This window comes from Amblyraja radiata, chromosome 21, assembly GCF_010909765.2.
Source record: "Amblyraja radiata isolate CabotCenter1 chromosome 21, sAmbRad1.1.pri, whole genome shotgun sequence".
Classification (NCBI taxonomy): domain Eukaryota; kingdom Metazoa; phylum Chordata; class Chondrichthyes; order Rajiformes; family Rajidae; genus Amblyraja; species Amblyraja radiata.
The window spans coordinates 37,138,591-37,150,602 of NC_045976.1; the positions used below are offsets into that span (position 1 = coordinate 37,138,591).

At 48.9% G+C, this 12,012-nt stretch overlaps 1 protein-coding gene across 7 annotated transcripts in view; it reads left to right on the forward strand.

The window, feature by feature from the left end:
- plxna4 (plexin A4) overlaps positions 1-12,012 on the forward strand; it is a 538,927-nt gene that overhangs the window by 478,882 nt on the left and 48,033 nt on the right. For all 7 annotated transcript variants that reach the window (XM_033040097.1, XM_033040102.1, XM_033040100.1 and 4 more), the window contains exons 23-24: positions 7,996-8,062; positions 10,995-11,141. In XM_033040097.1, coding sequence (XP_032895988.1) covers positions 7,996-8,062; positions 10,995-11,141 — 214 coding nt within the window. The remainder of the gene's footprint in view (positions 1-7,995; positions 8,063-10,994; positions 11,142-12,012) is intronic.

Genomic DNA, 12,012 nt, shown 5'->3' on the forward strand with positions numbered 1-12,012 from the left:
CTAATTATCTGAGTGGCCCGTGTGTCTTCACTTTTAATCATACACAGCCCCCTGAGTGATGTCTCTATGATTCCCGCGCGGATGTCATTTCTCATCCCGTTTAAACCGAGCTTTACGATGATCGAGGCTGGCTCCTCCTAATCTTTCCCCTTCCTGCCGCATCGATCTGTGATCCACTGTTTTGCTGATGGATTCAGCGGTGAACATCCTTGACCTCTGGCGCGGCTGTCGTGCCTGATACGCGTTGGCAACGTGGGCTAGCTGGGTGAAACGTGAGTGATGCAAGCAGGGATCACTCCATGGGCCACTTGGTGTGTGTGTGTGTGTGTGTGATGGCCTTGTTTCTGTGCTTTGTCACAGAGCCATGCAACATGTAAGCAGGCCCCATGGTCCATGTCCACCAAGATACCACATCCAAGCCAGCCCCATTTGCCAGCCTCCCGCTCAGCCTGTCCGAACCATCCATCTGTCCCAATTCTCTTTTAAGGGGTTGGACAGGCTAGATGCAGGAAGATTGTTCCCGATGTTGGGGAAGTCCAGGGCAAGGGGTCACAGTTTAAGGATAAAGGGGAAATCCTTTAGGACCGAGATGAGAAAAACATTTTTCACACAGAGAGTGGTGAATCTCTGGAACTCTCTGCCACAGAGGGTAGTTGAGGCCAGTTCATTGGCTATATTTAAGAGGGAGTTAGATGTGGCCCTTGTGGCTAAAGGGATCAGGGGGTATGGAGAGAAGGCAGGTACAGGATACTGAGTTGGATGATCAGCCATGATCACATTGAATGGCGGTGCAGGCTCGAAGGGCCGAATGGCCGACTCCTGCACCTATTTTCTATGTTTCTATGTTTCTAAATGCTGTTATAGTGCCTACCTCAGCCTGTCTGGCCCCTCCCTATCTCCGCACTAACCTCCATCTATATAAACCTCGGATGTCTATATTCTGGTCATTTGATTACTCCATCCCCTCCAACTTAATTACTCAAGGATCAGTTGCAGTGCCTTTAGAAGCCAGGCATCTATGCTTTGGAATCACCCTGAACCTTCCTGAACCATTATAACTCTTCACCTCACTTCACTATTTAAAGTATGGGGTATCTTGGTGGACATGGACCATGGGGCCTGCTTATATGTTGCATGGCTCTGTGACTAATCTCTCGATCACCTTGAGTCACAAGGAGTTCAGTTCAGTTCAGTATTATTTGTTATATGTAGGTTAACACAGGGTCAACGGTACAATGAAATGTGTTTGACAAGACAACGGGTCACCTGAGCAATGATATATTACAGGAGCTGCAGATGCTGGAATCTTGAGGTAAACACAAAGTCTTGGAGGAACTCAGTGGGTCAGGCAGCATCTGTGGAGGAAATGGATTGAAGCCGTTTGGATCATGACACTTCAGTTTAGTTTAGAGACAGCATGGAAACAGGCCCTTTGGCCCACGGAGACCGCGCTGACCAGCGATCCCCGCACATTCACACTATTCTGCAAATTAGAGACATTTTACAATTTTACCAAAGCAGATTAATTTACAAACCTGTACGCCTTTGGAGTGTGGGAGGAAACCGGAGCACCCTGGGGAAAACCCACGTGGTCACGGAGAGAACGTACAAAGTCAGTGCAGACAGCACCTGTAGTCAGGATCGAACCCTGGGACTCTGGCGATGTAAGGCAGCAACTCTACCGCTGTGCCACCGTCCCGCCCCACTTCAGGCTGATCTCTCCTGGGGGGAGAGAGCTGTAAAAGGGGGATTAGGGAGAACTAGCAAGTGATGGATGGATACTGCTGAGGGGGATTTTCAATCAAAACAATCAAACCCCCTCTCTTAACTGTATCCACCTGTGTACTTGCAGCTGGGCTTGTACACTTTGGAGTTTAGAAGGATGAGAGGGTATCTCATTGAAACATATAAGATTGTTAAGGGCTTGGACACGCTAGAGGCAGGAAACCTGTTCCCGATGTCGGGGGAGTCCAGAACCAGGGGCCACAGTTTAAGCATAAGGAGTAAGCCACTTAGAACGGAGACGAGGAAACTCTTTTTCTTACAGAGAGATGTGAGTCTGTGGAATTCTCCGCCTCAGGGGGCGATGGAGGCAGGTTCTCTGGATGCTTTCAAGAGAGAGCTGGATAGGGCTCTTAAAAATAGCGGAGTAAGGGGATATGGGGAGAAGGCAGGAACAGGGTACTGATTGGGGATGATCAGCCATGATCACATTGAATGGCGGTGCTGGCTCGAAGGGCCAAATGGCCTACTCCTGCACCTATTGTCTATTGCTGGTCTTTGCAACACGCCCGCCTCTCTTTTCCAGCTTTCACCCTCCTACTCCGTCAGACCAAAGAATGTGTCCTGACTCAAAACACCGTCTGTCCATTTCTTCCACAGTTACCACCTGACCCATTGACTCACTCTGGCACTCTGCTTGAGAACGCTTGACCTGCTACCCTCCAACATGGCCTATCTTTTGATTATGCTCTTATGAGACAGCATGGGAATATTATCTACATTGTGGGCAGCCGTTGGGACGCAGCGGGAGAGTTGCTGCCTTACAGGGCTTGCAGCGCCAGAGACCCGGGTTTGATCCCGACTACGGGGTGCCTGCCTGTACGGAGTTTGCACGTTCTCCCCGTGACCGCGTGGGTTTTCTCCGAGAACTCCGGTTTCCTCCCACACTCCAAAGATGTACAAGTTTGCAGGTTAATTGACTTGGTGCGTGTGTACATTGGCCCTAGTGTGTGTAGGATAGTGTTAATGTGCGGGGATCGCTGGTCGGTGCACACCTGGTGGACTGAAGGGCCTGTTTCCGCGCTGTATCTCTAAAACAATTGAAATTCTGCACTAAATACTGAGAGGTTGTTGTTGCTGCTGCCATTTGTCAAGCACGCAGAGAGTTTTGTATTTCATCCAATTCCGTTAATTAAAATCATTTTTTAATTGAGTTCTTTACAAAAGTCCACTAATTTCCAGACTGCTTTATATCCACCCCTCAAGCTGTAAGGCTGCATAAATATTCATAAGATTATGAAAGGGATTTTTCGGTTATACAGAGAGTAGCTGTTTTTGCAGGTTCAAGGTCCGATTAAGGCACCGTAATGATAAGATAGCAATAAGTCCAATGGGGAATTTGGTGGTAGCATCTTTCCCCAAGGAATTGTCAGAATGTGAGAGTCATCCCCAGAGGAATAGTTGAGGAGAAATATTAACACCTTCGGGGGGAACCAGATAAGCACAGGATGGAACATGGAAGGTAGACCCAGAAAGCTGGAGTAACTCAGCAGGACAGGCGGCATCTCTGGAAGGAATGGCTTCTGTAAAAATTGTCCCCAGTGTGTAGTGTAGAACTAGTGTACGGGTAACTGGGTGGGCCAAAGTTTCCTCAACGTTTCTCTACACAAAGCTAAACTAAATTAGCTCCTGTGTTTTGTACGAGACAGCAGTTACTGCTGTTGTAAAGGGCTTTGCAATGTTCAAGACCCATGGGTCGCACTATATTAGTCTTCAAACACATGTTAGTAAGTGAGTTCAAATCCCCCTCTGCTAAGATTGCCTGACAATTCTCAGTTTCCAAGCTTTCAGGCTGAGGAATAGGCCTGGGAAGAGGTTGTCATGTTAATTGTAATGGTGGCACAGTGACGCAGCGGTAGAGTTGCTGCCTTACAGCTCTCGAGACACAGGTTCGATGCTGACCACGGATGCTGTCTGTGTGGAGTTTGCACGTTCTCCCTGTGACCATCTGGGTTTTTCCATAGGTGCTCTGATTTCTTCCCACACTCCAAAGACATACAGGTTTGTAGGTGAATTGGCTGATGTAAATTGTCCCTAGAGTGTACTAGTGTATGGGGCGATTTCTGGTTGGCATGGACTCGGCGGGCCGAAGGGCCTGTATCCACACTGTATCTCCAAAAGCAAAAGCAGAAATAAAACTAGACTTTCCTCCAGGAAACCTGGAATGAGGTGAAGGAGGAGGAGGTGGGGGCAAATCTGCAAGCGAATGATTCTTGCAATTGATTCTTAATTTTGAAAAAAAATGTGATTTTTAATTTTCTTCTTTTGCACGTTAATTTAAATGACATCCCTTTCCATTCTCAAGTTTTCTTGTTCTCCCCTCCTCCCCCTCGCTCTGGAAAGAGCTAAGAGATAATGAACAGTTAACAGCAATCAAATAAGCAAGATTTAATTAATACTACAACGAGGCAGGCTCTTCTATGTGACTGCATTAAAATGCAATTCTCTCCATATTTTAATTGGAAGTCACACTTGCAATGGGATGACTTGCACCAACTGCTGGGGATTGTGACAGGATGTAATTGCACAGGTCAGGCTTCAAGAAGATTAAAGTTACATTGTTAGTACGTGAAGGATTTAGGAGCGTTGGACTGATGCGTCGCCGGTCATGTGTCGTGGGGGTGATTTCACTGTTGAGACGCCTTCAGTGGCCCGTTCACATCTTACCCGAGCTAACCTATGGGATTAGGTGTGGAATCTCGTTCAGGGCTGGGGCTGAATGCAAGTACGGTTGAGGCTGTGTACTGGTCGGGAGGGTTACGTTTTGGATGTCTTCAGCGCCATGCCTGTACTCCACATGGACTTGCACCAAGTTTACCCAGGCTGCCAGCTTCGTCCCAGCTGCTGTAGCTCTTTCATTGTTATCTCAGCACCTCAGTCTTTGTCACCAGCTCACACCCTCTGTCAGCCTGCCCATCTGTGTGTGTGTGTGTGTGTGTGTGTGTGTGTGTGTGTGTGTGTGTGTGTGTGTGTGTGTGTGTGTGTGTGTGTGTGTCTTTCCCTCCCTCTCTCTCCCCCTCTCTCCCTCTCTCTCCCTCTCCCCCTCCCTCTCTCATTCCCCCTCCCTGAAGCATCTATCCAGAGAGGCTGCCTGTCCCGCTGAGTTACCCTAGCATTTTGTGTCTATCTTTGGTGTAAACCAGCATCTGCAGTTCCTCCCCTCTCTCTCCCCTCTCTCTCTCCCCTCTCTCTCCCCTCTCTCTCCCCCTCTCTCCCCCTCTCTCTCTCCTCTCTCCCCCCCTCTCACCCCCCTCTCTCCCCTCTCTCCTCCCCTCTCCCCTCTCCCCTCTCTCCCCTCTCTCCCCTCTCTCCCCCCTCTCCCCCCCTCTCCCCCCCCCCCCCCCTCTCCCCTCTCTCCCCCCTCTCTCCCCTCTCTCCCCTCTCTCTCCCCCCTCTCCCCTCTCTCTCTCCCCTCTCCCTCTCTCTCCCCTCTCTCTCTCCCCCTCTCTCTCTCCCCGCTCTCCCCCTCTAATCTCTCCCTCTCTCCCTCTCTCCCTCTCCCCCTCTCTCCCCCCTCTCTCCCCCCTCTCTCCCACTCTCTCCCCTCTCTCCCCTCTCTCCCCTCTCGCCCCTCTCTCCCCTCTCTCCCATCTCTCTCCCCTCTCTCTCCACTCTCTCCCATCTCCTCCCTCTCTCTCCCTATCTCCCCCCTCTCTCTCCCATCTCCCCCCCCACTCCCCCTCTCCCCCCTCTCTCCCCTCTCTCTCCCCCCTCTCTCCCCCTCTCTAACCATTCTGATAATCCACTTCCTTTTATCAACCGCTTTTTTAAATTGTTGAAGATACATTATAAAAAAATGTTTTAATTAATTCATTTTAGGCAGTAATTTAACAAGTTTAGCTGAAACAAATTTTACAGATTGACCCAAATCTGAGAATTGACAAGCACCTGACAATTTGCAAACGTGGCTGTCCCCCAGTAATTAACCTGTAATTAACAGGAGGACATCTATTGCAAACAGAATCCATCACCTTAAAGAGACATGGCAGATTAGCAGAGCTTTGCTGTAGCACCAGGAATAATACACAGCAAGAGATGCAATGCTTAAAGCACCTGTCACCATCCAACAGTCTCTTACCTGGCTTGCAATGAGCAATGTCCCAAGAGATAGTTTTCAGTTACGGACCTTATCTGCAGACGATACTTGCCTCTCGCTAATTTTAGCTGGAGCATGATACCTTTACATCGGTTAAAGATCAAAGGCAGAACATAAACACTGCCGTATAGGTTAACTCTCACTATATTTGGAAGCACCAAAGACAGACTGGAGATAGACACAAAAAACTGGAGTAACTCAGTGGGACAGGCAGCATCTCTGGAGAGAAGGAATGGGTGACGTTTCGGGTCGAGACCCTTCTTCAGAACCGAAACGTCACCCATTCCTTCTCTCCAGAAATGCTGCCTGTCCCGCTGAGTTACTCCAGCACTTTGTGTCTATCTTTGATTTAATCCAGCATCTGCAGTTACTTCCTACACAAGTTGGCATTTTGATCTGACCCAAAACATTGCCTGTCCACTCCCTCCCCGATATGCTGCCTGACTTGCTGAGTGCCTCCAGCACTTTGTCTGCAGGTTTCGCTTTGTTAACGTCACTTGTACTGAGATACAGTGAAAAGCTTCCGTATGTGTGTGATCCAAACACGATACATCAATTGTGTGCGATCGGACGATATGATACATCAACGGGCGGTCACGGTGGCGCAGCGGTAGAGTTGCTGCCTTACAGCGAATGCAGCGCCGGAGGCCCGGGTTCGATCCCGAATACGGGCGCTGTCTGTACAGAGTTTGTACATTCTCCCCCTGACCTGCGTGGGTTTTCTCCGAGATCTTTAGTTTCCTCCCACACTCCAAAGACGTACAGGTTTGTAGCTTAATTGGCTTGGTAAATGTAAAAATTGACCCGAGTGGGTGTAGGATAGTGTTAGTGTGCGGGGATCGCTGGTCGGCGCGGACCCGGTGGGCCGAAGGGCCTGTTTCCGCGCTGTATCTCTAAAATAAGCTAAACTAAACTCAACACTCATGTCAAGAGTCTGGACATGAGTGTCATACTGTAGGTCCCAAACAGAACAATGACATTTTTACATGCAGCAGCACAACAGAATATGGAAACACGTACACTGCCTTCTTCCCGATGGCAGGTGTGAAATGAGTGTGTGGCCAGGGTTTTAAGTAGTTGTGAGGGGCGTTATTTTACACAGAGAGTAGAGGGTCTAATATGCACTGCCAGGGGTGGTGATGGAGGCAGATACAATAGAAGCATTTGAGAGACTTTTTTGATGGATATGCAAGGAATGGAGGGACATGGGTCGTGTGTGGGCAGAGGAGATTCGTTTGGGACCATGTTTGGCATGGACATTATGGGCCGAAGGGCCTGTTCCTGTGTTGGACTGTTCTATGGTCCGGCTACTCCAACAGTGACTGCAGTTGACGCAGTACATCACTGATTCTCCAGTGCTTCTGGACATCCTGACGTTTTGAAAAATGCACTTTTATCTCTGACTAAGTTTAAGATAGAACTGCAGATGCTGGAAAAATCGAAGGTAGTCAAAAAATGCTGGAGTAACTCTGCGAGTGAGGCAGCATCTATGGAGAGAAGGAATAGGGCGACATTTCGGGTCAAGACCCTTCTTCAGACTGATGGGGGGATGGGGGCGGCGGGAAAGAGAAAGGAAGAGGCGGAGACAGTAGGCTTTGTGCGAGAGCTGTGAAGGGGGAGGGGAAGGAGGGAGAAAGGAAGGACTACCTGAAATTAGAGAAATTAGAAGTGTTTCGGCCCAAAACGTTGCCTATTTCCTTCGCTCCATAGATGCTGCTGCACCCGCTGAGTTTCTCCGGCACTTTTGTCCACATTGGAGAAGTCAATGTTCATACCGCTGGGGTGTAAACTACCTAAGCAAAATATGGGGGGCTGTTCCTCCAATTTGCGCTGGGCCTCACTATGGCAATGGAGGAGGCCCAGGACAGAAAGGTCAGATTGGGAATGGGAGGGGGAGTTGAAGTGCTATTTAGATTGTTTTTCCAAACTCGTCATTGCCTTTCTGCCATAGCTTGCTGAGTTCAGTCCTGGCCTGTGTGTTGAGATTTCATTACCTTAAAAGCGCAACGCAATTGTATCCATTGTTCCGTATTCCCCTCAAGAGTTGTCTTCGTTGGTGAAGATTCAGCACTAACGCCAAAAAAAAATTTCTCTTTCTTTGTTCTTTTACTTTTTAGAACTGAATCGGTGGCAGAAAAGATGCTGACCAACTGGTTTACATTCCTCTTGTACAAATTCCTTAAGGTAAGCTCGCCAAATATTCTTTCCAAACTATGTTTTCCCTCGTAGCTTTTCCCTCCAGTCGGCCTCACTGTGAACTAGCAGCCTGAAGATGTTTCTCACTGCCTGAGTGGAAACATAGGCTTGGAGATACATGCATGAACCGATTGGTAAGGCTCACTTTTTGTTCTAAATGGAGTCTGTTTCTTGACCTTACAACCTCTTTGTCTTTGGGTTTTATATTTCAAAATGATAGACCTTAAACATCCATTGGTACATTATGGCTGCAGTGTGGACTGTCCCCAAAATCAATGGTAGCTGACGGCTTCATCTACCACCAGGAAGGACAATAGGAATAGATGTTCCCATCTAACCCGCACAACATCCTGATTTGGAAATATTTCACAAATCTTCTTAAGTAGGCGCAGTATTCTGGATGTGGCCTCATTAATGCTTTAAATAACTGAATCATAATGGGTGGCGCGCCGGTAAAGTTGCTGCCTTACAGCGCCAGAGACCCCGTGTTCGATCCCAACTACGGGCGCTGTCTCCCCCGTGTATGCTCCTCCCGTGACCGTGATCTTCGGTTTCCTCCCACACTCCAAAGATGTGCGGGTTTGTAAGCTCATTGGCTCGGTAGCAATGTAAATCATCCCCAGCGTGTGTAGGGTGGTGTTAATGTGCGGGGATCGCTGGTCGGCGCGGACTCGGTGGGCCGAAGGGCCTGTCTCTGCTCTGTATCTCTAATCTAAACTAAATGAAGATTTCTATTTTGGGGATTTCGGTTTCTTCTCTCTGTATCTGACAGACTTTTGTCTTCTTCCCATCTCTGGCCTTTGTCCATCCATCTGCTAAACAAAACTCCCTCGCATGTATCCACCTATCACTTGCTAGGCTTTATCCTGCCTCACCTTCTCCCTGCTACTCACAATCAGACTGAAGAAGGGTCCTGATCCAAAACGTCACCTATCCTTTTTCACCAGGGATGCTACCTGACCCGTTGAGTTACCTCAGCACTTTGTGGCCTTTCTCTTTTTCCTTGAGACCAGCACATGCTTGGTGTGTGAAGGGCCTGTTTCTGGTCTGTGTCACAGTCTTAGAGTCCATACAGCATGGAAAGAGGCCCTTCAACTCCAACTCATCCATGCTAACCAAGATGTTCCTTGTGTCTCTTCCAATTTTGGTTCTGAGAACTAGAGGACATAGCTTTAAGGTGAGGGGGGAAAGATTTAATAGGAACCTGAGGGATAACATTTTCACACAAAGGGAGGTAGGTGTATGGAACGAGCTTCCGGAGAAGGTAGTCAAGGCAGGGACTATCGTTTGAGAAATATTTAGACAGGTATGTGGATAGAACAGGTTGAGAGGGATGTGGGCCAAACACAGGCAGGTGGGACTAGAGTAGATGGGGCATGTTGGCAGGATGGGCTGAAGGGCCTCTTTGCACGCTGTAAGAATCTATAACTCTATAACTACCCACCATCTATAAATGTTGGCCTTGCTTATTGAAGCCTACACACGGAAAATGAATATATATTTTTTAGAACTTAGCCGCTTGCAAGAAAGCTATAGGAAAAAGGCAAGATGTATGACATTTTACATTCCCAGAGAGAGCTCATTTATTATTAGCTGTGCTGTTTCTCTGCGGCTGCCATTTGTGGTTCATTTAATTAAGTAGAGCCCTTTAAGGGACTGAGCACACAGTGCTGAGTTGGCAGATCTCAGTCTGCATTGTTCATGGTCCCGATCCTCTGGTGATAACTACTGCTCCTTGCCTGACTCATGTGTAGGTCCTCCGCCAACAATGAACCATTCACCATTTCCTCGATCATCCTCTGCTTTGATCTGTCATGTTCACATCTTACCCTTCCATATCTCTAGTTTCCCTCTCCCCAAACTCTCAGACTGAAGAATAGTCTCAACCCAAGACGTCACCCATTCCTTCTCTTCAGAGATGATACCTGCCCCGCTGAGTTACTCCAGCATTTTAGGTCACAAGGAACTGGAGTAGATTTCAGCCATTCGTCCCATCAAGTCTACTCTGCCATTCAATCATGGCTGATCTATCTCACCCTCCTAACCCCATTCTCCTGCCTTCTCCCCACAACTCCTGACACCCTTACCGATCAAGAATCTGTTAATCTCCGCTTTAAAAATACCTAATGACTTGGTGTCCACAGCCATCTGTGGCAATGAATTCCACAGATTCACCTCCCTCTGGCTGAAGAAATTCTTGCTCACCTCCTTTCTAGAGGCACCTCCTTTTATTCTGAGGCTGTGCCCTTTGATCCTACACTAGCAGAAACAGAAGACTGTGCCCTCTGATCCTAGGTTTTCCCGCTTATGGCCTATATCCCTCAATTTCTTTGCGCGCTGCGCGCGCGAGGCTTTGGAGGCTTCAGCCGTGGGCCCTGTGGACGGTAACATCGGGGGCTGAGCTGGTTGGTGACCGACTCAGAACTCCAGCAAAAAGCAGCTTCGTCTGCCCCGAATCGTGGGGCTTCAATCGGCCCGTTCGCGGGGCCTTTCATCGCCCGGTGGGGGGCCTCGATCGCCTCGACGCAGCAATTTGACCGCGGGATGGTGGAAGATCCCGCCGGCCGATTTTAAGCCGCCCCGGGCCGGGTGATGAAAAGCTCCGCAAACGGGCCAATTACAAAACATGGGGGGGGTTGTCTCTCACCTCCCAAAACAGGGGGGGGACACATCACCCCCCCCCTGTCCCCCCCCCCCCGGGATTTCCGCCCATGTTATTCCCTCTAAACCTTTGCAATCCCTGTAGCTGTCCAGATGTCTTTTAAATGCTGCTATTATACCTGCCGCAACTACCTTCTCTTGCTGATCGTTCCATACACCCAAACTGTGTGAAAACATTGCCCCTCTCGCCTTACCAGTTGCATATCTTCTGTGCATGCCGCCGTGCTAATGCTGACCTCTCGTGTGTTGTGTTGAACAGGAGTGTGCAGGGGAGCCATTGTACATGCTTTTCTGCGCCATCAAGCAGCAGATGGAGAAGGGGCCCATCGACTCCATTACAGGCGAGGCCCGCTACTCTCTGAGCGAGGACAAACTCATCAGGCAGCAGATAGACTACAAGACGCTGGTAAGTGAAGAAACCAACCCAGGGCAGGAAAATAGTGGGGGAGGGGATGGGGATAGGGCACGGGGCACTGGGATGCCTCGGAGGATGAGTGACTTAATTTGTGCAGATCACAACTTAGAGACGGCACGGCGGGGCAGCGGTGGAGTTGCTGCCTCACAGCGCGGGAAACCCGGCTTCAAACCTGACAACAGGTGCTATCTGTACAGAGTTTGTACGCTCTCCCTGTGACCTGCGTGGGTTTTCTCTGTCTGATCCGGTTTGCTCCTGCACTCCAAAGACGTGCAGGTTTGCAGGTTAATTGGCTTCGGTAAAATTGTAAATTGTCCATAGTGTGTAGGATGGCGCTGGTGTACGGGGATCGCTGATGGGCCTGTTTCCGCTTTGTATCTTTAAACTAAACAGGATATGCTAGTTGAGGTCAGATGGGTTGTTAAACTGATGCGTGTTAATTGTCCCTAAACTGGAGATGCGCAGAAATAAAACTCTTCCAAGGAAGAGGTGTCACTTGCCATATGGTACATGTGATTCGCCCAAGGATCTCCCATCCTTTGCGAAAAACACCAGAGTAAATAGTGCCGACGTATTTTTTTTAACATGCACCCTTTCCTCTGGTAAATTCTTTGGTAGAAGGGACATCATCATGTAATCTGTGCGGCCCTTCCTAAATTGGCCTGTTTTGCACACCGTGTCTCAAACTAAATTTTAAAAACATTATAGACACAAAATGCTGGAGTAACTCAGCGGGACAGGCAGCATCTCTGGAGAGAAGGAATGGGTGACGTTTCGGGTCGAGACCCCCTGCGGACTGAAGAATCTGAAGAGTTCCTTCTCTCCAGAGATGCTGCCTGACCCGCTGAGTTACTCCAGCGTT